The following is a 22468-nucleotide window of genomic DNA, read 5'->3' as shown; positions in this document are numbered from 1 at the left end:
CGACAAGGAACGAAATCTACATGGAAAATAGGTCACCGCCCCAACATACAAATTTGCATTAATTTAAGCTCAACAAACCCGACAAACGGCAATTTGGAGTGGCTGATAAAAGGAAGAAACTACCACCTGCACTTGAAGAGCAATCATAATCATCCCATATGGATTACATAAGTACAGGCACGGATGGAAGCGAAAAAATTCTGTGAAGTAAGTGTAAGTAATAAAAAATCAACTGACCCAGCGAAAACACAGCGTGAAAATTATAAAATAGTTGAACATGACAGGCGCACGTCCAAAAGCATGAGCGAAATGATTAATGAACTGCCGCCATCTAACTTCGGCCATTTACTCACAGTAAAGTACAAAAAGTGGTTGAAGTATTAAAGCTAAAGGGCAGAAAAACACGGAACGATTTAACGATTTTGTGAATGGAAATTGTAGACAAAAATTTCAGAATTAAAAGATGTGATGGAATAGTTAAGAAAAGGCTTTCAGGTGACTTTTGATTTTTTTGACCCTATTTAATTTTGAATTGCTTTATAAAAAAAAGTATTTTACTTCTTAAATTTTCAGATTTCTAGGTAGGCTTGTAGTTGACACTGTTGGACTGTAAAACTTAAAATTCAGGCACATTTGTATTTTAAAATTTTGGTTTCGGCCCGTCCAAAAAAAAATGTTCCTGTTTAACAAATGTTCCTGTTTATTAAAATATATATACCCAAGATGTCCAGTAAACTCTAAATTTTCCCAGCGTTTTATGTCCAAATCTGGAGATGATAAATCTTCTGGAACAGGAAATAAAGGTTATTGGCTTAGCTTATAATAGGTTTTTATAAACTTTAAAGTGTCATTTAATAGAAACAACAAGTAAGGAGGGTAAAGATGCCAAATCTTCTGAACCAGCTAAAAAAGGTTGTTATTTTATTATTGTAAAAGTATTATTAAAGATTACTTCCCTATAGATACAACCCCTAAAGAAAATAATGTGATTAAAGACACCAAGCCAAAAGATGAGACTGCTATAAAAGGCGGGACCAAATGCAAGCCGACTATAAACCCTGTTAAACCAATTGATAAAAGTAAAAAAAGATTAAAAACATGTGATGAATTGTTACTGGGTAAACCCAAGAAAAAGAAGGCAAAACTAGCTTTAACTGCAATTCAAGGAGGAGACTTGGGATGCCAAGCCGTGACCGCAAAAAAACCACGTCTGTATTTTTCTAAGAATTTGTTTCATAAAACTAAACTTATTTTTATCTAGCAATCACTGGACATTCGAAGCTATGGCAAAAGATCTCATTATTCGGAGTCCTACCCCTAATAGCCATTCTAACTCTATTAGTTTTTAGTTCTCGGGCCGAAGAAGAGCGCCTAGAATTTAAGAATTATCCCCATATGTACAAACGATCGAAGCCGTTTTGGTTTCGTGATGGAAATCGCACAGCTTTTCACAACAGCTACTTCAATGCTTTGCCCCCCGGAGGATATGAGGACGAAATTGATGAAAGCACTATTGGACAGGACCCCGAATCGGAAAAGGATAAAAAAGCTCGCCTAAAGGAATTCGAAAAAGTCGTCAAAAATTGGCGCAAACATTCATCTAAAAGAGACAACCAGCTTAAAAAGGAGGCTGCCGCTGCTGAAAAAGAGTCTAGAAAACAAGAAGCGCAATAAGCACAGGTACAATTTGGTTAGGATTCATGGCAACCAAAATACAAAAAAATATACAATGTCAAAAACGATTTAAAATAATAAATACCCAACATATATTTTTCGTTAAAATTTTTTTTAGGATTTTGTCTAGTTTTAATTTTAGTAAGCCAGTAATTATCTTACTGTTTGTGTTGTTCACTTAAAATATTTCTGTAAAACTATACAACATTTTTACGAACTTTATAGTTTTTAATATTATTTGTTGAACTTATATAACTTATATAAAATATATTTGCCGGGCTTGCTTTTTATTTCATTTCGCTGTTTTGAACAAATTCTCAGACCCAATTAAATGGGTGATTTTAAATTCAGTTACCCTCATCTCAATTTGCTTCCTTTGCCTTCCAGCCTTAATTGATTCGGAAAATGTTTTCGATGTGGAAAATCTTTTCCTTTTTGTTTGGGCGGATGAATGATTACCCTAACCAAATGAGAGGAAAAAGGGGCGGGCCTTGGGTGAATCTTGATTTGTCCTTGGCATGTCTCGCCACTTGCCAAATCTGTGTGATAATCTGGTGTTGCAATCAGCGCCATATATACCGTGCCACAAATGGCAGCCACTTTGTGCGGCCTTCCTTTCCGGCCTTTTCGCTTCCCTTTCCGCATTTCGGCCATTTGTTTTTCCTGTTGTTTTTCCTCTAATGGCTTTCCTTTTTTGCCACGCTCCGCTTCAATAACTTTTATCACTTTTAATTGGATTTTTCTTTATAGTCAACGCATGTCTAAGAAGACTAACACATGTTCAGATTGTAATTGTGTTGATGTCGTCGTGTGTGGGCATGTCCTGCTTCCTTATGTTCGTTGTTGTTGTCCTGTGACATCGTGGTAATACCAGTTTTTCCAACCATGCGTGTATATTTGCGTTCCCATGCTTGATCAAATTTGCTTATTTTTTTCTGACTTATTTTCCTTTTAATTTTCTTAATTGCTTCTTAATGCTTGTGTCTTCAGGCCAAATCTTGGCTTCCTAACTGATTTTATTCAGCTTATTCAAAGTTGCCTTTAAAAGTTTGATAAAGATTTAGCATGCAGGAATAATGTTTGTTTCAGCAACACGGTTTTTGTATAACTATGTCAAGAAATATCTTTTTTAAGCTCCCTTTTGATTCAACAGAAATAAAGATTAAAAATAAATATTAAATAAAATAGGGTCTTAAACTATTTGTTTTACCCAGATACACATAAATAACATTAGTTCTTATCAAATTAAAAAATATAGAGTAATAACTTATAAAGTATTTTTTTAGTACTGTTAATTGTTATGTTTTAAGCTTCCTTTAGATTTATCAGACGTCCATTTAAATAGGTTATAAATTAAAATTAAATATATTATGGACGTTTATTTTTACTTAGATATAAATATTTATAGTCACTTTAAGAACAAGCAAGCACTGAATATAGTTTTTATCTTTTATACCATAAATAATTTAGATTGCTTGCTTAAAAGTTTAGTTCTTTATGAGATACACAAATACTAATCAGACTTATTACAAGGAAAATAAAACCGATAGTAATAGAATCACAGATATTAGCAAGTAAACAGTGCCAGAAAGTGCCCCAAAGATAAACTTTCCCATTTCTTTTGCCAAAAAGCTACGGCCAACTTTAGTGCTTATCCGTCGAATGCCAAACCAAGTCCTGAAAGTCGAAGAAACTTTTTCCGTTCCGGTTGTCGTTGACACGTAATTGACTTTGTCCGCACTTCCACGAGGACAATTTGTGCGCCACTTGCTCGGACCAATTAAACGCCATCGATGACCAATTGCAGTTGTCGCGAAATTGCTGGCGAAGATTGCCCAACGTAATGAAGGCAGATGGGTTGAGCGGACCCAAAGGACCCTGGGCACCCAAAGGACGTGCCATACCGCGCTGTGGAGTGTAATCAATGCATAATTTTAATGCAATTCTTGAATGCAATTACTGGCGAATGTACTTTGGCTATAAAAGCCAGCGACACTGACCATCGAAAAAGTACATCGGGGGAAATGCAAAAGCGACAAGACGACAAGACAGCAACTCGTTAATATTCGGAGTGATGAAAGTTCGAGCTCTCCACCGGCTGCCCCTGCTATTTTTCCTGGTTGTCAGTGCTGCGATGGGGCCACGTGTCGGTGGCAGCTGGCGGAGCGAGGATTCCCCGGGGGATCCGGACTCGAAAACACGGTGGGGCAATCAGTTGCCGGATATGCTAGTCGCTTACTATCGCCACCACGGCGTTCACAGCCTGATGCTGGTCGTTTGTCACACGGACATTGGTGAATTAACCCTCTGCATGCAATGTGCTACTAGGGACAAATTTATGACCCGTCAATGCACAGCCAGAAATCTTTAAAGATTTAGAAACCGTATTCCAAGGCGAATCGAACCCTTGCACTATTTTTATGTCTATTGGAATTTATATGATATTAACTTTCTTCCTTTAGTTGGTGTCTACATTTAATAAGTGAACTATGGTAATATAAAATATAAACACTTTTATTTAATAATACCATAATTAGGTAGCAAACTTTGATGTGATTTGAAATCTTAAGAAATTGTTGATTTTCTGGTCTTAAAGAAAAAAGGATACCTGCTTAAAGTATAATATTAATATTTTGAGTTTTGATTTCATTCTAAAACAAAAACAAACAAATTAAATATTTTTAAACTTGCCAATGTAATTTTGTACTATATCCTTTACAATACGTTATAAATTTGATACACAATTTTTTTTTGATTTTTTTTTAAAATCTGAACAAAAATGAACAAAACCAAAAACTAATCTTTCGCCCAGTAAAAAACTTTAAAATACTTCTGGAAAAACCTTTGTAAACATTCCCACAGTCTTAAAATTTGAAAATAAATTTACAAAACTAAAAAAATTCATTTTTTTCCCTGTATATCTCTGTTGTTTCCCCTTCAGCGGATTATCGCCTTTGGACGCTGTGGCAGCACTTCAACCTCAACGATTTCTATGTGCAGGTCAGTACGGCGACCTCGCTAAGGGACCTGCGGCATGTCGATGTCCTGGATGAGCAGAAGGACGCACAGCCGCCAAAGGGTTTCCATGCCAACAACTCCAGCCACTGGGAGACGTCCTTTCTGCTGCCCATGTTGCCCTATAAAATGGGTATCCTTCTGCTGGAATTCAAGAGCGAGTGTGCATTAAATCTACTTCGGTGGTCAGCTGCACCGGAGCACAACTACTTTACCACAAATCGATTTTGGCTGCTCCTTAGCGAAGATCGGTCAGATATCGATCTACTAGAGGACCCAGAGATATTTATTCCTCCGGACAGTGAATTAAGGGTGCTGCACTATGAAAATGACGACGGAAACTTTTCATCGAGCTTGATCGACCTGTACAAGGTGGCTGCTTGGAAGCCTTTAAAGAAAAAGTTAATCGGACAAAACATTCGAAATAGGAGGCACATAGTCCATGCACTGCAGCATTTTGGATCGGCCATAACATATAGGCAAAATCTCGAGGGAATAGTTTTCAACTCGGCTATAGTTATTGCCTTTCCCGATTTGTTTACAAACATTGAAGATCTATCACTGAGACATATTGACACCATTTCTAAGGTTAATCATCGCTTGATGCTGGAGCTGGCCAATCGCTTGAACATAAGGTTAGATCAGATACTTCTCTTTGTTTGCATCTTAATATTGTTTAAAAAATATAAACAAGTTTTTTTAAATTTACTCAAAAAGAGTAGTCCAATTTGCACTCTTAATTTGGTTTGTTTCATTTTATTACATAATGGACTGTTTAACCTAAAATTTTAAGGGTTCCCAAAAATTAAAATTTTTTTTATTAAACTTTGTAGAAAGGGTATTTTATTTTATTGATTTTTATATGTATATTGCCCTTATGCATACTTATTAGTTGGCTTTTAATGTCCTTTTTTCTTTATTTGTATTAAGTTTATTTTATTATTCTTTGTTTAATGTTAATTTTTTGAAACAGATTTACCCTTGATTTGGCTTCAATGATTCTATTTAATATTCGATATATATCTAACATTTTATCACCAAAGAAAGATCATATCTTTCTTTCAGCTACAACACTTATCAAACCGTCAACTATGGTTGGCGACAGCCGAATGGATCTTTCGATGGTCTGATGGGTCGCTTTCAGCGATACGAACTAGACTTGGCACAACTGGCGATCTTCATGAGATTGGATCGCATTGCGTTGGTTGATTTTGTGGCCGAAACGTATCGGGTGAGAGCTGGGATTATGTTCCGGCAGCCACCACTTTCGGCAGTGGCCAATATATTCGCCATGCCCTTTGAGAACGATGTGTGGGTTTCGATTCTCATGCTGCTGATCATAACGACCGTGGTTTTGGTTATAGAACTGCTCTTTTCGCCACACACCCATGACATGGCCTACATGGACACCCTGAATTTTGTGTGGGGCGCAATGTGCCAGCAGGGATTCTATGTGGAGGTGCGCAATCGATCGGCCAGGATCATTGTCTTCACCACTTTCGTAGCCGCTCTCTTCTTGTTCACCTCTTTTTCGGCTAATATTGTGGCTCTGCTGCAAAGTCCCTCGGATGCCATTCGTTCGTTGGCTGATCTTGGTCAATCTCCTCTCGAAATCGGTGTTCAGGATACCCAATACAATAAGATATACTTCACAGAGTCGACAGATCCAGTGACCAAGAATCTGTACCACAAGAAGATAGCCTCCAAGGGAGATAATGTCTATGTGCGACCGATTTTAGGAATGGAAAGAATGCGCACAGGGTTATTTGCCTACCAGGTGGAATTGCAAGCTGGCTACCAAATCGTCAGCGACACCTTCAGTGAGCCAGAAAAGTGTGGACTGATGGAACTTGAGCCATTCCAGTTGCCCATGCTGGCAATTCCGACGAGGAAGAACTTTCCCTACAAGGAGCTAATTAGAAGGCAGTAAGAATCCTTTCCAAAATAACTTGTCTTAAGCTTTTCATAACCCTATACTCAATATTTACAAATGCTTAATGTCCAATAACAGTTTAAAAGTTTAATTTATAAATGTTACCTAACAAATTAGTTTTAAAAATTTCGAAGGCCCTTTAATATGTTTAAAATAAACTCATATAAAATCTTAAAATACTTAAATTTCCTTCCCAGATTACGCTGGCAGCGAGAAGTGAGCTTGGTGAATCGCGAGGAGCGAAAGTGGATCCCCCAGAAGCCCAAGTGCGAGGGTGGAGTGGGTGGCTTTGTCTCCATTGGCATCACCGAGTGCCGATATGCCTTGGGAATCTTTGGCTGTGGAGCTGCCGCCAGCTTGGGCCTGTTCCTGTGCGAATTCATCTTCAAGAACTTTAAGCAAGTTTATCGCATCGTTAAAGGATATAGAAAGATGCAGCGCTAGACTACATTTCGTTTAATCAAAATAGACTTAAGCTTAGGTGGGTATGGATAGCTCCCGCACGACGGCACGCAGCACTTCGGGGGTTTTGAACTGCCAGTTCTGGATGTTCTTGCTGACTCGACACCAGGATTCGCCGTGCGTGGGCTCTGCGGAAATGCAACGATCGAGGACCTCCTGCTGCTGCTGCTCTGTGCCGTGCAGCAATTCGAACTTGTAGAAATACGCCCAGGCATCGCCCAAATCGGGATCGATTTTGACCTGTAATAAATAAACGATTAGCTCAATTCAATAGTGTATATAATATACTCACCGTTCGATTAAACCAATCCCTGCATTTTGAGAACTTGTGTTCCGACCAGAAAAGTTTGGATACTGCCAGCAGTACATGTGGGTCATGCTCACATTTCTTGAGGGCATCCACTGACTTGGTCTTTCGCTGTGGCTTGGTTTCCATGAAGATGGCCTCCGCCCAGAGTTCTCCGGCATTGGGACATTCCTGCAATGCCCTGGCCATCATGGTGCTGGCAATCTCCTTGAGACCCGCTCGCAATTCCACCCGAATGGCCTCCAGCCAGAGAACAGCCACCTTGGGATTGCGCAAACGTCCACGTTCCAGAATGGAACGAGCCTTTGTCAGCACGCCTTTGCGCTCCTCCAGATTGGCGGATAGAATCCAGAGTGGTATGGAGGTGGGACACTTTTTCAGGCCCTGCGTGTAGGTGGCAGCCGCATCATCCGTCCGTCTCTGCTGCTCCTCGATTTGACCCTTCATCATCCAAAGTTTGGGGAAATCGGGGAACACTTCGACGGCTTCTTCTAGCAAACGTAAAGCCTCATCAAATCGCTCCAAAGCCCATTCCAGACGAGCCGATTTCATCATCACCCTAGGCGTGGGTGCAGAACCTCTGGCCTTGGCCAGCAATCGTCTCGCCCGCTCATATTCCGAGTTCTCCGACTCCAACTTAACGGCTGCCAACCAAATGTCCTCGGAATTGGGATTGGCTTGGAAGGCCAGCGATAGAATTCCTCTGGCGGCCGGAACATCTCCAGCCATCCATTTGGATTTGGCACCCATCAGCCAGAGGATCTCCGATTTGGGACAATGGGCCACGGCTCGCTGCAACAAGGCCTCCAGGGACTCGCGGGTGCCATGGTTCTTCTCGAAGTAGGCTGCCCGCAACCAGATGCTCTTCTTGGAGGGGAATATCTGCAGCGCATGAGCGTAGACAGCTCGCGCACACTCAAATGCATTCTCTTTTGCGCACTGAAACAGGGAAAATAAATAGTTTTCATTAATTTTGTTCAATCAAATACAAGCTGCATATAAATACTTACGAAATCTGCATCATCGATCCAGGTTTGCTTGCGATCCTCTTCCTCTACGCCTATTCCAATGACTGCTTTGACAATAGATTGACAACAGTTGACGGCACCCGATTTCTCCGATTCGATGGCCTCCTGGAACCAGTGATCACGGTTGATCTCCACTCCATTGACGGTCAGCGAGGTCAACGAACGATCGATGATCTTCTCCACCATGTGGATGTTACCATTAGCCTCCTCCAGCTTGGCAGCTGTGGTCCAAATCTGACGATCAGTGGGTATATTTTCACGAGCTTTGTTTAGGACCTTTCTAGCGTTCTCGTAGGTTTCCAAACGGGCGAGGGCCAACCAGAGTTCCACGCTGGTGTTGCAACACTCCACAGCTCGCGAAAGTAGAATACGTGCATCGTCGGGATTCTCCAGCTCCACGGCGGCTTTCCATAGGCGAACAGAGTTCGGGATGTGTTCGAGAGCCTTTCTGAAAACCCTGCGCTTGGCTTTCGTCTCTGTTTCCAAGTCAGCCGCTTTAATCCAAATCCTCACAGAGGTGGGAATGTGACGAGCAGCTTGCGCGATCACCGCTTTGGCTGTATCCGGTGGCTGAAGACGAGCTGCCTCCAGCCAAAGATCCTCGGACTGGATGTTCATTTCGCATCCCCTCATGATCAGGTTCCTGGCCATCTGAACCTTGCCGGTGACCTCCTCTAAACGGGCAGATGCAATCCATGCTGGCGGATGATTGGGATTCGTTTCCCTCACACTCTTGAGCAGCAGACGTGCCTTCTTGATGTCGTTGATGTCGCCGCCATAGGTGGGAATCATGCTCTGCAGGTCGGTGAGGTAACCCTTGGGATCCACCACCGTTTGACCTGTCACAGAGTCGGAAACCTGCGATAGCTTAACATTCATGAGAGTGTTTCGGGCCTGACCGATCTTACGCAGATCCAAATCTCCTGTGGGCGTCAACATGCCGGGAGTGGCCACACCAGGCACCATGGAGGCCAAGCCCGAGGACGGATCCAATGTGGAGGAGGATTCACCGCCAAGATTTCTCGATATCAAGCTATCCGGCAAGGGGGTAAACTTCTCGGCCCTGGGATTTCTTTGCTTCCTGTTGCGACTATCGCCCACTTCTGGGATGGTGGACCACTCCTCCGAGGTGACGCTGGCCAGCGAGCGTTTCAGGTCACTGAACTGCTGCTGAATCTTCGGTCGCTCCTGACGATACCTCTCCAAATCCTCGCGCAGCCGCCGATCGCGATACTCCTTGCGCTTCTCGTCCATCCGCTTGTCTATAGAATCGTAGATGGCGTCCGCCTCCTCGTCGTCCTTGTCGTAGGGATCCTTGGAGAACAGGGAGCCGCTGTAACCACTAAACTCGTCATAGTTTGAGTCGTTCAAGTCTTCGTCCTCCTCCTCCTCTTCGTCTTTTTTCTTACGTTTGGTGGCCGGTGGCGCATGGCGGTCGTCGGACACATCGTTGGCATCACGGGCTGGACCAATATCGGAACGGGTGGTAAATCCCGTGGCTCTAAAAAGGCAAAAAAAAAACCATTAAAATGAGCTTTTTCCCCATGACAAAAAATTGCATTCGATTGTACTTACCCGCGACCAACGCCGGCCACATAGCCCAATGGAGCTGGAACGCCAAGGAAATGCTTCTTGTTGCGGTTGGCTATAACCGCTGCCGTTATGTTCGACATCTTGGACTACTTTTTGAACAATTTTATCTTCTTTATTTCATTAATTTCACCAAACAACTTAAAGTTTATCAATGCGTGGTGCGCTTCCTCTTCTTCTTGTTTGGGAAAACAGTGTTGGTAAGTGCTCGTTCATCGATTCAGGGCGCTGAAGATGAGTAGATGCTAGGGTCACAGTGACAAAGGAAAACTGTGACTGATTTTTTTTGGGTGTACCTAATCTCTTCCAACCAAATTCCAACCGAAATTGTTTAGGCTTTTAGTTGATACATATATATGAAATCTTTTTTGGTTGGATTATCGACGCAGGGCGCTTGAGGTGAGTTACTGAAATTTATTCCAACATAATTTTTACAGTTATTCGGTTGAAATTTCTTTAAAATTGGTTGGATATTAACAGCCGTGACTATCGGCAAAATATAACGACTTGATTGTCCACCTCTAGTTCGCACCGGTATATCGATGCTAAATACTTTGCAAATCGTTTTGAGAAAATTAATTGAAAAAAACAAAAGCAGATTTTAGCGAGAATTTGTGAGAATTTCAATTTGATTTTCATAGCAAATTAAAGCAAGATGCCCGTGCTGCCAATGCCACCACTTATGCATGTAAATAGCCATGAAAAACTTTATATATGGTAAAATGTAGTCAATGAAAATTGTGTATTTCTCAAACAAAAGAACGCTGTAGAGCCGATGCAAGTGGATGCGCCGCCAAATGAGGACAATGAGAACAACGAGGAGCAGCAGATTGTGGTGGAGAATCCCAGTATTGATCTCGAGGTGTACGCCAATCAATATGCCGGGATCGTAAGACTGCATCGCCTGATGTTTGTGGCCGATGTGTGCCCAATCTTGGCGGTAGAGGCTCTGAAGATGGCCATTACCTATGTGCAGACCACCTACAACGTTAATCTCTACCAGGTGCTCCACAAGCGCTTGAGTGATTTAAATGCCGGCAATGCCCCAGTTCCGCCTGCCAATGCTGGCGGAGATCAGGCAGCAGCAGCAGCTGCAGCTCCTCTGCCCGATATCGCCGCCCAACCAGTGGCCCAGGCTCAGGGACAAGCACAGCCCGCTGGCGAAAAGGATGCCTTCGCCTACGATGCCGTATGGGTGGACACCAAGATGAAGAAGGCGGCCCTGAAGCTGGAGAAACTGGACTCCGATCTGAAGAACTACAAGTCGAATTCGATCAAGGAAAGCATTCGCCGGGGTCACGATGACCTGGCTGACCACTACCTCAGTTGCGGCGACCTCACCAATGCCCTGAAGTGCTATTCGCGGGCCAGAGACTACTGCACCAGTGGCAAGCATGTGGTCAACATGTGCCTAAATGTCATCAAGGTTTCCATCTATCTCCAGAACTGGGCTCATGTGATGAGCTACATATCCAAGGCGGAAAGCACTCCGGACTTTGCCGAGGGCTCCAAGGAGGCAAACGCCCAGGTGCATACTCGGCTGGAGTGCGCCGCTGGTCTGGCGGAACTGCAGCAGAAGAAGTACAAGGTGGCGGCCAAGCACTTCCTCAATGCCAACTTCGATCACTGCGACTTTCCCGAGATGATCTCCACCAGCAATGTGGCGGTTTACGGTGGCCTCTGTGCCCTGGCCACCTTCGATCGACCGGAGCTGAAGCGCCTGGTCATCGCCTCCACATCCTTCAAACTCTTCTTGGAACTGGAGCCCCAGCTCAGGGATATTATATTCAAGTTCTACGAAAGCAAATATGCCTCCTGCTTGACGCTGCTGGATGAGATCAGGGACAATCTGCTGGTGGACATGTACATAGCTCCCCATGTGACCACGCTGTACACCAAGATTCGTAACCGTGCGCTCATCCAATACTTCAGCCCCTACATGTCGGCTGACATGCACAAAATGGCCATGGCTTTTAACTCATCGGTGGGCGATCTGGAGAACGAGGTGATGCAGTTGATATTGGACGGGCAGATTCAAGCGCGCATCGATTCGCACAACAAGATCCTGTACGCCAAGGAGGCGGATCAGCGGAACAGCACCTTCGAGCGGGCCTTGATCATGGGCAAGCAGTACCAACGTCACACAAGGATGCTCGTCCTCCGGGCTGCGATGCTCAAGAGCCACATCCACGTGAAGAGCATTTCCAGGGAGGGCGGCAGCAACCACGGCGCCGAGCTCTGCGTCTCCGCCGGATCCTCCACAACCCCTCAGATTGCCAGGATCTAGGCAAATTGAATAAGCACCTAGTAACCAATAAAGTCTTTAAAGTATGTATATCAGACTCTGGCGAAATAAAGAGTTTTAGCAAAGCTAACTTAACATTCATTTTTAATAAAATATAATGACACAAAATATACATTAACATGTAATTTATGAACTCCCAAAAAGGTATTACAACAAATATCTAGTTTAAAATGGATACAAAATGTTCAAAATTTATTAGTGGACTTTACAATGATAATACTATCGCCTCGAATGCTCCCGGCGCTCCTTTTCCCTCCTCCTATCTCTGCTGGTTGATCGCGAGCGATCTCTGCGATGCCTGCTTTCATCCCTTCGGCGCTGGTGGCTATGCTCCGATTCCCTGGATCTCTGATGACCATTTCGTTTGTCATCTCTGTGGTTACTTTTGTGATTGTCCTCGGAATCGCTGCTGTTCGAGGATGAAGAGGAGGACGAACTGTCGCCAACCGAAGATTTTCTTTCTTTTCTGCCTGATTTGTCCTTTTTAGATTTCTTTTTCTTGCTCTCTTTATCGTCTTTTTGCTTTTTTGATTTCTTCTTGGAGGGTTTTTTGATACCCTCGCCCTTGCGCTTCATACGTTCAATCTTCTCCAGCTTTTTTAACAGCTTTAGCTTTTGTTTCTTGGACAGGGATTTGAGAAAGACAAGCTCGGGATTTTGTTGGTTGGCGTGGGCCTCCTCCTCGCCATCGCTGGGCACCAGTTGGTGTTGCTGTTGGATGGCCTTGATGCTCTGCAACTCCAGTGCCGATCGCTTCATCATTAGGCCGTCCTCCTTCATCTGCTCCTCCAGCACATTCTTGGCCATGATGTCGCCGGCCTCGGTTTCTGCATGCAGTTTGCGTGCCTCGCTCATGGAAATGCTGTACATGGTGCACTCCTTGTCCGTGTTGATGTGACCCCACTTGTGGCACTTGAGGCAGCGCACGTTGCGCACCTGGATGCCAAAGGGCTGGTCCCGGATCTCGGTGTCCCCCTTGCAATAGGACTCCCTGGGAGCGTTGTACTTCCGCTGCCACTCAAACTTGTACTCCGGCTCGTTGTCGTCCTTTTCGCGCTCTTTTCGCACTCCTGGCGGTGGCTCGTACATGAAGTTGACACTCAGCTTATCCTTGCTGTCCTTGCTGAGCATCGCCTTGTTCTCGTGCAGATTCTGCTCCTTTTCGTACTGATTGCGCAGCTCCTCCTGCTTCTTTTTGTATGCCTCCGCCTGCTGCTCCGCCATCCACACCTGGAGAAGATTACTTCGTTGTTAGCCCATTTTCTTAGAAGATAAGCATTTCATCTGGAGTCTGGAGGTCACTTACCCTTTTCAGATTGTCCCTGGAGGCGGGGTGGAAGAATTTCTTACACATGTAGTTGTTGAAGCCCTTGCCCATCTTGCTGCTGTGTTTTTGAACTACTAAATTGAAGACAAATCGAGGACTTTTCGATTTTTATAAATGTTTTCCAGCTGCCTTGTTTATTAGTACGAGTCAGTGTTGTAAAATGTACTAGAGATGGGCACAAAACAGTGTTTGTAAACTAATTGTTATTGCAGAGATATCGCATAAAAAAAAACATTTTAATATATTGGGTTGTTTAAAATGTGCTTTATATAAATTTCATCATAAAAATAATAAAAAATCATATATAAAAAAAATATATACAGATGCTCTTGTTTAAAACAAAATTCTCAAAAAACCCTCAGTCATTGACCCTGAAAATAATACAATATTCATAGAGTTTTTATTAAGAAACTAACAATTTATACATAACATGAGATGTAACTTGTTGATTGGCATTGTTCAAATAATAAATATAACCAGCTGTGACCCATATCTAAATAATATATTTAAGAATACAAGTCATTGAAAATCTAATATGAAAACTATCGGTTAGTATTTCTTTATTATGATGTTACCCAACACTTTTTTGACACAGCGCCAGCCTATCGTGAAATCTGAAACTCCTAAAAGGTTCTGGAAGATCATAAAAATAAATAAATAAATATGGATAACGGAGACGAATCGGATATGGTTAACTGCCCATACAACAAGGAGCACAAGATGCTGCGCAAGAAACTCCAGCAGCACATCCTGAAGTGCCGTGTGATCTACAAAGACACCGTGCAACTGATGATTTGTCCCTTCAACAAGGCCCATTTGATACCGGAGCCCGAGTTATATGTAAGTATAATGCTGTAAAGTAGAAAACCTTGCATTAATTCTCATCCTTGCCTAGCAACACACCAAATCGTGTGAGGATCGAAAGATTATAGTCCAGTATCAGACGAGTGCAGCTGCTGTATTAACGGAGGACACCAGACACGCCAAGATTGAGTCCGAAGAAAACTGGGACGACGACGAAGACGTCCCGGATTACAATCCGCAGGTCTATTGTTCCCAGGCCAATATAGTGAGGGAACCGAATGGACTGTTTCCCTCACAGCGAAAGGCTTTTATCAAGGAGGAGAACCGTCGAAAATTTGGCGACGATTACAAGGAGGAGAAGAAGCCACCAAAGGCTAAGTCCCGCGTGGATTCTCGTCCCGCTCCATACGATCCCAGGATGCATAACTCTAGACGCCACTAGTCAAGTTATCCTTCAAATGTCAATCTCAAAGCAAAAACCAAAGCATATCAAAGTGTCTCTTACTAACCTCACAAGTACAAACAAAAATCAAAAATCAACATGTTGAATTACCAATAAAAATGGTTCAGATTTCAGTGAAACAAAAATCAACGAATATACAATAAAATTGTGGGAATGTATAGGAAAGACGCGTTCGAAATAAAAGTAATGCCTTATTCCTTATCAAAGTTTCAGAACTCTATTTCCCAATAAATGTTTGTAATCTGGACATCAATTTGGACGCCCAAGAAATATTTAAAATATTTTTATAAGCATTCAGCGCCTTAAAAATTACTATTTGGTGGACTTCTTGTACTACGAATATTTTTATATGCAAGTAATTAATAGAAAGAAGAGTATACTATTTTAAAAGTTTAACCTTAAAAGAAACATGAAATTCCTCGATACACCGACTGATATTGTCACGAAAACAAAGACTTAAAACTTTTCATGATAGTATCCTTATAGAGTTTAAACATACTTTTGTATCATATTAGTAAAAGTAAAGGGTGTTATATATTGGAATATAAGTTTGGAGTAAAGGGAATAAAAAGGAGGGTTATATAAAGTATATTGAGGTATTGTTGTGTGGAAAAGCAAGTAATAAGAATCTGCGAACTAAGTCTACTCTCAAAACAAATATGTCTTAAATTATTTCACATGTATTGATAACCTTGCACAGAGCTCAGGCAGGTACTTCCTCAAATAGTTTTGTCTAAAAATGTTTATAGTTTTTAGCCACTGCAATTAGGATTTTTTGAATCGTCACTTTACCAAAGCTTTTATAATTCCAAATTGAAAACTTGTTTATAAAGATTTATAATCTGCATAAACCAAACCACATGGCTTGCATGGAAGCTTACAATATGCTATAGTTTTGGTAGTTCATTTAATCACGACTGATTGTAAAACATAATCCGTTTTGAAGGAAAACGCCAGTACGATCCATTTGCGAAAATCAACTTTTCTTTATTGTAAAGAATGCGTCGCTTTCCACACGCGATTTTTTCAGATGTTTTGTTTTTTACACTAAGCGTTACGGTAAAAACAGTAAACAGCGACGAGGGCGGTCCAGTTGTGAGCTTTTTCCGGCGGTTTACGCGGTCTCCATGGGCTGGGCGGCGGTCTCCTCGGTGTACTTGCCCTTGTCCTTGCCGAGAGCGGCCAGACGGCCCTTGCCGCGGCGCTCCAGGATGGCCTTGCGGTCCTTGTCCAGCTTCAGCTTGACAATCAGCACCTTGCTGGGGTGGATGCCCACGAAGACGTTGGTGCCGTTGGCGTTCTCGCGCTGGATCTTCTCGATGTAGACGACGAACTTCTTGCGGTACGACTGGACCACCTTGCCCACCTGGTTGCCCTTGAAGTGGCCGCGGATCACCTGGACCTCATCGTCGCGGCGGATGGGCATGGAGCGCACGTTGTACTTCTGGCGCAGCTCCTTCGACAGCGGGGCGGACATGAGGCGCCGGCGGATGTGGGAGGGGGCCTGGAAGTGGCGCTTGCGGTTCTTCCTACGCGACGACGAGACGTGCGGGTTCTGCTTCATTTTGCTGTGCGGACTGCAAACAAAAATGCACAATTTTAGGAAATTAAGCACGTGTTTTGCTTAAATTGCTCAACTGCGACTTCTCCGGAAACGAAGCCAAAAGAAAAGGAAAGAAGAAGAGTTGCTAGAGGTGAGCAGCAATAAGTGTGGCTGCGTTGGCGGGCATTATCGTGATTTTACGAGCTGGCTAATCCCATCCCTGAGGGCCGTTCACCCACTAAAAAGATAACATATTCATTTCTTTTAAATACTTATGTCCACATCCTTGCAGGGTTTGCGTTGGTCGTTACACTAAAGAAAAAAATTTTCTCTGCGCTATGATTGCATTCTGAAAAGAAATTCTCTCTCTGAAGGGCATTGTTTGAGTATATAAGAATGCAGTGAAAACACAAATTTAATTCAGAATAAAGGAGGGAGCCGAATTTCTGGGAGGTTGAGAGATGTCAATTGGTTTTTTAACCAGTTGTGTTTTATTTTAATTAATTACATGTTGATTCACATTTTTTGAACTATTATTCTCTGCGATTAGTATCGATCTCTCTTGGTTCATCTCTAGATGAGGAAACGTCAAAATCGAAACCTGCGCTATACAACACTTGTGGGGAGTGTGTCTTTACTAATCCAGTGACTTGTATCCACTGTTGCATTTGAATTGTTTAAAAAATTAATTGAATGGGATCTCAATTGAAAAATTATTCAATTGAAAACGTATAGATTCTGTAAAATGTTTGGCTCCGCAACAAATTTAAGATACGAAATTAAACATTTTGAAATTTAAAGGGAGTTGGAAAATATGAATGCATGAATGTATGCTTAAAAGCAAACTATTTAATCCCAAAAAAAACTGTATTTTTAATCAACTGCAGTTCAAACAAATTAATTTTGATATAATGACCAAAAAATAATATAAAATTTGGAGTCTTATTATATTTTAATGCTAAAACCGGCAGTGTGTGTTGAACTTCAGTTTTGGTGGTGAAAAGCTTTTTCAAAATCTGGTTGCTCTTGTCTGGCGATCGTATCTGCTGCTGGAGAATGGAAATTCAGTCGCGTGTGAGCAGCCAACTGTTGCCGTTGTCTCTGGGGATTCGGTCCAAAATCCTAAAAAAAGTCCAGTTTGGCCCATCGATTAAATTAATTTTTCCACTACATTCAAGATGATGAACAGCCTGAAGAGACTGCCAGTGCGCATGGTAAGTTGGCCACGCCCCCTCAATTCTTACTTTGGCTTTAACTTATTTAACTTTCTTTACTTATTTTTTAGCTGGTTAATTCCGCTGCACGTCAACAAAATGCTGCAATGTCCTCGGCAACAGGTCTCCCCCCACCCCTTACCTTTCTTACCGACGATGAGAAAATGATGAAGGAGACTGGTGAGTTTCGCCCTTAATTTATGTAGATCATCAGAACTCAGAGTATATTTACTCCAAGTGTAGCCCCATTTCGATAAGCGTGTTTTTTTTTTCCATGCCGAATCTTTAGATATTTTGATGGTGTTTCGTTGACTTGCCTGTTACGTAACTCCAAGCATCGCCTCATTCATGATGCTCTTGTTGTTATTTATTAATATTTTTGCATTTTACCACCTAGCTAAAGTATTGCTGCATTATTGGTTGTATTCGTGTTTTTCGAGTTTTATATTTCTGCTGATAAAGTGTATTTAGTGTGGGGAAAATGTGGCGTGGAGGAGGTCGCTTGCCAGATAAGCACATTTTTATTTAGATAGTGGAACTAAAATGTCACTTAATATCAGTGGCCTGGTTCGAAGCATTTTCATTATGATGTTTGACCGAGTTAATAGATGCAATTTTTCTACTTTTTACGATCAAGCAATCTAATAATTTTAATTGGCCGTACTAGCATTTTTATAGGAGATCGCTTAATTAAATTGATTTGCTAGCGTGTGCGCCAATATTATATAATTTGTGATGCCGGTTTTATTTCTACACTTTCAAAGGTGCCAGATAATATAATAATACAAAATGTTACTTATAAAATAACTATAAAGATTTTTATTCCCAAAGGAATATTTTAAACTTTGTACTACAGTTTTTGACAAAAGTTATAATTTGCGAAAGAAAAACTTAAAAGTGAAAAACAAAAAAATAAGGAACAATATTTTTTTAAAAACACAACAATCTAAAAACTGGTTAAATCGGTGAAGTAAAATCGGTAAATGTAAAATAAATTTTATCTATTTAAAAATGTATAAATAATACTTTAAAAGCTGCCAGCTTGGCAAGTTCAAGGTCTAACCTTATCACAAGCTTTTTGTTGCTTGTGTTAAAATTTTCCAATCATTTTTTCTTAAAATGTATTATATTTTGGTTTAAATAATTGTCCAAAAAGAAGAAAATCACTTCCAAACACGCAAAACTCACCTCATGTGGGGATAAAGGAAAAAAGGGGGTGGGTCTCTCACACACACTTTCGTGCGGTCTAAAAATAGCTTTTTGTTGCTGCCGCCGCTCAACTTTGAATTTCGTCGCTGCTTTTTTTCGGCTGGCGGTGGCGTTCCTCGTTGAGTTGCCGGTAAAATAAAGAAAAAAATTTACCCAAGCGCGAGTTCGAGTTTGGGATCCTAACAAGCCTCTCTTTTCTGTAATATAATAGTTAACGCGTGGGTGGTAGATAAAATCTCCCTACATTTTTCACAGGTCAGTCAGCTGTTTGGTTCTGGTTTTATACGTCAACCGAATAGCGTTACACTTGTGATAGAGCATTAAATGCGACTGTGCCACGCCCCCTGCCCACCTGTGATCACTGTTCTAGTGATCACGCCGGACAATCAGGGGCGTGGCTCTTGGTCGGGCGCCCTTTCCTAGAGAGTTGAATTAGCTGAGTGGGCGGATCTCGTCCGCCTGCAAACCATCTAATTCCTAGTTGGGAAGGTTACATTTTTTTTCTTTTAATAAATTTATTTTTCTTCGTCCCGCTTATCAATCACTCAATTGGTCTCAATCTATATGGTTTCCTACATTTATACACACAAATATTCCTAATGGAAAAGTAGGTGTCTATATGGTCTGACTGTTGCGTAATCTGAGCTGAATGCAAAGTGGCCAAGTGCATAAGCTAAAACTGGTTTTATATTTTTTCAAATTGCTTTTACTATAGGAATCTGTACAGTTGACACTTGTACTTTGAGTTAAATCAAAAAAAAGTGTATGAATAATAGTAAGGTTCACCCTTAATTCCATTTATAAAACTAAAACAACTACTAGTTTCTCAGATTCTTAACAATTTGTTAATCAAGAGAAAGCTTTAAATATATATCATTACCTTTTTCAGAAGCATCTTATAATTATAATTTTATATGTATTGCTGTTATTTATATTAACTTCGAGAAATTCGAAAAATTCGCAAAAAGACTAAACTGTTTGGTATTTAGTGAAATGTTCTTTATTTAACAAAAATTATAAAAAAGGATAAGTCAAATTTACCATCGAGTCTATTGGGACACGTCACATCTGTTATAAAATTGCTGGACAAGCCCATATGGTTGGAAAACTAAATGAATATATAAACTTCGTCAATTATTTATGCGTTTCCCAAGAAAAGTATGTAATAGAAAGGAAACATTTCCGAATGTATGCAAAATGGCAGGAAAGTCAATAAAGAGCGGGTACTGAAGGTGTGAGAACTTTGGTGGGTGTGTACCAGTTGTTGGCTTTCAAGCGGAAAAACAATGTCAAGAAGCAAAATGCTTTAAAAAAAAGATCAATAATAAATACGCTGAGAGAATAATAGAACTAGCGAAAAAGACAGCTGCGAGAGCCCCACGCGATTTGAGAACTTGAAGAATCTGTTGATAAAAAAGACACACGCACCACTCACACAAAGATATTTTATCTGATACACAAATGTATATAGCGAAATATTTGAGCTTATACAAACACTAGACCAACAGCAAACATCGGGCCTCTTAGAAGAAAAATAGGTAGAAAAGAATAAAAAGAAAAAAGCTTACAGCACGATTTTTTAAGAAAACGTGCAGTTAAATGTTCTTCAAAGCTTTCACAGAACTTTTTTGTAAAGCTATTCTACCGATCGTTAATTGTTAATGTTTTTCAAGAATAAGCTAGACATGAAAGCTTTTGAAAAAATATATTACCCTACTACTTTTTTTATACTGGCTTAAATTTTAAAGTTGAAATTATATAGATTATGATTGAAAAATGCAATGTGTTTTTAATTTAAAATACAATTTTTCATATTAATAAACTTGAATCCTTTCAATTTCAGTTGCCAAACTGGCTCAGGAGCAGATTCAGCCCTTGGTCAAGAAGATGGACCATGAGCACAAGTTCGATCCCTCTGTGGTGAAGGCCGTTTTCGAGAATGGTCTGATGGGCATTGAGATCGATACCGAGTTGGGAGGCAGTGGCTGCAACTTCATGACCAACATCATCGTGGTGGAGGAGCTGTCCAAGATTGATCCCGCCGTGGCCGCCTTCGTGGACATCCACAACACGCTGGTCAACTCGCTGATGATTAAGTTCGGCAATGCCGAGCAGAAGGCCAAGTACCTGCCCAAGTTGGCCCAGGAGTATGCTGGCAGCTTCGCCCTGACTGAGCCCGGCGCAGGATCCGATGCCTTCTCCCTGAAGACGGTGGCCAAGAAGGATGGCTCCCACTACGTGATAAACGGCTCCAAGATGTGGATCTCCAACTCCGATGTGGCCGGAGTCTTCCTCATCTTCGCCAATGCCAAGCCAGAGGATGTAAGTATTTAAATTTATGATATAAAGCAAATAAATTTTAAACAACCTTATGATATTCTATAGACTTCGTATTAATCTCATTTCTTTTGTAAACTTAGTTTTAACCTTTTCATAGGCCCCTAATCGATTCCATAATATTTTCCAAAGCTAATCTTAATTTTTAATTTAAGTGATTGCCATCTTATCGCTGTAAGATCAAAGTTCACTAAATTGATGGTTGTTTTATAAAAACGTTGAAATATTTATTTAATAGGACAGTTAAGAAAAAAGATCTAAGCAATAATTTAAAAAATAAAAGTTTTAATTTCCTTTTTTTTCTATATTTATTTTTAATAAATTAATAATCAATGTTTTTAGATCGGCTATAGATTTTGGATGATACCGAATTGACCACTAATATTTATGGTACTTGTATTGCAGGGCTACCGCGGCATCACCACCTTCATTGTGGACCGTGACACCCCCGGACTGATTGTGAACAAGCCGGAGGATAAGCTGGGCATCCGTGCATCCGGAACGTGCCAGCTGACCTTCGACAATGTGCGCGTGCCCGAGGAGAATATTCTGGGTACCTTCGGTCATGGCTACAAGTACGCCGCTGGCTTCCTGAACGAGGGTCGCATCGGCATTGCCGCCCAGATGGTGGGCCTGGCCCAGGGTACCTTCGATGCCACCATTCCCTATTTGCTGGAACGCAAGCAGTTCGGAGATGCCATCTACAACTTCCAATCGATGCAGCACCAGATCGCCACCGTGGCCACGGAGATCGAGGCTGCCCGTCTGATGACCTACAATGCGGCTCGTCTGCAGGAGCAGGGCGTGCCTTTCCAGAAGGAGGCCGCCATGGCCAAGTACTACGCCTCGGAGGTGGCCCAACGGGCGGCCATTAAGTGCGTTGACTTTATGGGCGGCGTTGGTTTCACCCGCGATTTCCCCCAGGAGAAGTACTACCGTGATGTGAAGATCGGAGCCATCTACGAGGGCACCACCAACATGCAGCTCAGCACCATTGCCAAGTGCATCAAGAAGGAGTACTCCGGTTAGGAGCTGTAGTCCTAATCCTCCACAAAACACACCCCCACACAAGCTGAGATATCGTACGTCAGATACGTCAAGTGCATTTATGCGTGGGAACCGCTGTAACATTTTCTGACGGCCATCCGTTATCGGTTCTCTCCATGTTACCTTAGCATTTACCACATAGTTCTTTCTGTTATATTGTATAAAATACAATTAAAATATATACAAATATAAAATATATATAAAATGTGT

At 41.6% G+C, this 22468-nt stretch overlaps 8 protein-coding genes across 10 annotated transcripts; 5 read left to right on the top strand and 3 right to left on the bottom strand.

Annotated features, from left to right (window-relative positions):
* The first annotated feature begins 593 nt into the window (after positions 1-593).
* Positions 594-4710, top strand: LOC128257907 (uncharacterized). 2 transcript variants are annotated; one of them, XM_052989158.1, is made up of 5 exons: positions 594-803; positions 859-912; positions 963-1208; positions 1262-1680; positions 4616-4710. In XM_052989158.1, the coding sequence occupies exons 1-4, from the start codon at positions 674-676 to the stop codon at positions 1672-1674; spliced, it is 843 nt and encodes a 280-aa protein (XP_052845118.1). In that variant the 5' UTR covers positions 594-673; the 3' UTR covers positions 1675-1680; positions 4616-4710. The 2 variants fall into 2 exon arrangements, with proteins under 2 accessions (XP_052845118.1, XP_052845117.1); XM_052989157.1 differs by lacking the exon at positions 4616-4710 and having other exon boundaries at positions 1262-1707.
* Positions 3623-7066, top strand: LOC128257892 (uncharacterized). Its single transcript, XM_052989137.1, has 4 exons — positions 3623-3968; positions 4616-5324; positions 5755-6615; positions 6820-7066. Exons 1-4 carry the CDS (start codon positions 3749-3751, stop codon positions 7064-7066), a joined length of 2037 nt encoding a protein of 678 aa, XP_052845097.1. The 5' UTR covers positions 3623-3748.
* Positions 7038-10210, bottom strand: LOC128257886 (pre-mRNA-processing factor 6). Of its 2 annotated transcripts, XM_052989124.1 has the most exons (5): positions 9995-10018; positions 9829-9920; positions 8402-9761; positions 7377-8330; positions 7038-7324 (listed from the first exon to the last, which is right to left on the bottom strand). In XM_052989124.1, the coding sequence occupies exons 3-5, from the start codon at positions 9671-9673 to the stop codon at positions 7100-7102; spliced, it is 2451 nt and encodes an 816-aa protein (XP_052845084.1). In that variant the 5' UTR covers positions 9674-9761; positions 9829-9920; positions 9995-10018; the 3' UTR covers positions 7038-7099. The 2 variants fall into 2 exon arrangements, with proteins under 2 accessions (XP_052845084.1, XP_052845083.1); XM_052989123.1 differs by having other exon boundaries at positions 8402-9920; positions 9995-10210.
* A 316-nt stretch (positions 10211-10526) lies between these two features.
* LOC128257895 (COP9 signalosome complex subunit 1b) lies at positions 10527-12379 on the top strand. The gene is made up of 2 exons (XM_052989139.1): positions 10527-10697; positions 10770-12379. The coding sequence occupies exons 1-2, from the start codon at positions 10665-10667 to the stop codon at positions 12294-12296; spliced, it is 1560 nt and encodes a 519-aa protein (XP_052845099.1). The 5' UTR covers positions 10527-10664; the 3' UTR covers positions 12297-12379.
* A 96-nt stretch (positions 12380-12475) lies between these two features.
* LOC128257905 (corepressor interacting with RBPJ 1) lies at positions 12476-13806 on the bottom strand. Its single transcript, XM_052989153.1, has 2 exons — positions 13621-13806; positions 12476-13544 (listed from the first exon to the last, which is right to left on the bottom strand). The coding sequence occupies exons 1-2, from the start codon at positions 13690-13692 to the stop codon at positions 12534-12536; spliced, it is 1083 nt and encodes a 360-aa protein (XP_052845113.1). The 5' UTR covers positions 13693-13806; the 3' UTR covers positions 12476-12533.
* Positions 13807-14219: 413 nt separating this feature from the next.
* On the top strand, positions 14220-15062 carry LOC128257912 (gametocyte-specific factor 1 homolog). Its single transcript, XM_052989164.1, has 2 exons — positions 14220-14481; positions 14537-15062. The coding sequence occupies exons 1-2, from the start codon at positions 14305-14307 to the stop codon at positions 14885-14887; spliced, it is 528 nt and encodes a 175-aa protein (XP_052845124.1). The 5' UTR covers positions 14220-14304; the 3' UTR covers positions 14888-15062.
* An 808-nt stretch (positions 15063-15870) lies between these two features.
* Positions 15871-16674, bottom strand: LOC128257914 (60S ribosomal protein L26). Its single transcript, XM_052989166.1, has 2 exons — positions 16547-16674; positions 15871-16485 (listed from the first exon to the last, which is right to left on the bottom strand). The coding sequence occupies exon 2, from the start codon at positions 16470-16472 to the stop codon at positions 16023-16025; it is 450 nt and encodes a 149-aa protein (XP_052845126.1). The 5' UTR covers positions 16473-16485; positions 16547-16674; the 3' UTR covers positions 15871-16022.
* Positions 16675-17502: 828 nt separating this feature from the next.
* On the top strand, positions 17503-22452 carry LOC128257900 (short/branched chain specific acyl-CoA dehydrogenase, mitochondrial). The gene is made up of 4 exons (XM_052989145.1): positions 17503-17665; positions 17737-17845; positions 20718-21196; positions 21617-22452. The coding sequence occupies exons 1-4, from the start codon at positions 17630-17632 to the stop codon at positions 22238-22240; spliced, it is 1248 nt and encodes a 415-aa protein (XP_052845105.1). The 5' UTR covers positions 17503-17629; the 3' UTR covers positions 22241-22452.
* The last annotated feature ends 16 nt before the right edge of the window (positions 22453-22468 follow it).

The sequence above is a fragment of the Drosophila gunungcola genome, assembly GCF_025200985.1.
Source record: "Drosophila gunungcola strain Sukarami chromosome 3L unlocalized genomic scaffold, Dgunungcola_SK_2 000002F, whole genome shotgun sequence".
In the NCBI taxonomy this organism is placed as follows: domain Eukaryota; kingdom Metazoa; phylum Arthropoda; class Insecta; order Diptera; family Drosophilidae; genus Drosophila; species Drosophila gunungcola.
This window is presented reverse-complemented; position numbering and strand designations above follow the sequence as displayed.

Excerpts from the sequence above, each read along its gene's own strand:
- LOC128257907 (XM_052989158.1), top strand. The coding sequence starts at position 674 with ATGTTCCTGTTTAACAAATGTTCCTGTTTATTAAAATATATATACCCA. Across the intron at positions 804-858 it reads TTCTGGAACAGGAAATAAAG|AAACAACAAGTAAGGAGGGT; the intron begins GTTATTGGCTTA and ends GTCATTTAATAG. Across the intron at positions 1,209-1,261 it reads CGTGACCGCAAAAAAACCAC|CAATCACTGGACATTCGAAG; the intron begins GTCTGTATTTTT and ends ATTTTTATCTAG.
- LOC128257892 (XM_052989137.1), top strand. The coding sequence starts at position 3,749 with ATGAAAGTTCGAGCTCTCCACCGGCTGCCCCTGCTATTTTTCCTGGTT. Across the intron at positions 3,969-4,615 it reads CGTTTGTCACACGGACATTG|CGGATTATCGCCTTTGGACG; the intron begins GTGAATTAACCC and ends TTTCCCCTTCAG. Across the intron at positions 6,616-6,819 it reads AAGGAGCTAATTAGAAGGCA|ATTACGCTGGCAGCGAGAAG; the intron begins GTAAGAATCCTT and ends TTTCCTTCCCAG.
- LOC128257886 (XM_052989123.1), bottom strand. The coding sequence starts at position 10,092 with ATGTCGAACATAACGGCAGCGGTTATAGCCAACCGCAACAAGAAGCAT. Across the intron at positions 9,921-9,994 it reads GTGGCCGGCGTTGGTCGCGG|AGCCACGGGATTTACCACCC; the intron begins GTAAGTACAATC and ends TTGCCTTTTTAG. Across the intron at positions 8,331-8,401 it reads GGATCGATGATGCAGATTTC|TGCGCAAAAGAGAATGCATT; the intron begins GTAAGTATTTAT and ends TCCCTGTTTCAG.
- LOC128257895 (XM_052989139.1), top strand. The coding sequence starts at position 10,665 with ATGCCCGTGCTGCCAATGCCACCACTTATGCAT. Across the intron at positions 10,698-10,769 it reads CAATGCCACCACTTATGCAT|AACGCTGTAGAGCCGATGCA; the intron begins GTAAATAGCCAT and ends CTCAAACAAAAG.
- LOC128257905 (XM_052989153.1), bottom strand. The coding sequence starts at position 13,692 with ATGGGCAAGGGCTTCAACAACTACATGTGTAAGAAATTCTTCCACCCC. Across the intron at positions 13,545-13,620 it reads CCAGGGACAATCTGAAAAGG|GTGTGGATGGCGGAGCAGCA; the intron begins GTAAGTGACCTC and ends AATCTTCTCCAG.
- LOC128257912 (XM_052989164.1), top strand. The coding sequence starts at position 14,305 with ATGGATAACGGAGACGAATCGGATATGGTTAACTGCCCATACAACAAG. Across the intron at positions 14,482-14,536 it reads TACCGGAGCCCGAGTTATAT|CAACACACCAAATCGTGTGA; the intron begins GTAAGTATAATG and ends ATCCTTGCCTAG.
- LOC128257914 (XM_052989166.1), bottom strand. The coding sequence starts at position 16,472 with ATGAAGCAGAACCCGCACGTCTCGTCGTCGCGTAGGAAGAACCGCAAG.
- LOC128257900 (XM_052989145.1), top strand. The coding sequence starts at position 17,630 with ATGATGAACAGCCTGAAGAGACTGCCAGTGCGCATG. Across the intron at positions 17,846-20,717 it reads GAAAATGATGAAGGAGACTG|TTGCCAAACTGGCTCAGGAG; the intron begins GTGAGTTTCGCC and ends TTTCAATTTCAG. Across the intron at positions 21,197-21,616 it reads CCAATGCCAAGCCAGAGGAT|GGCTACCGCGGCATCACCAC; the intron begins GTAAGTATTTAA and ends CTTGTATTGCAG.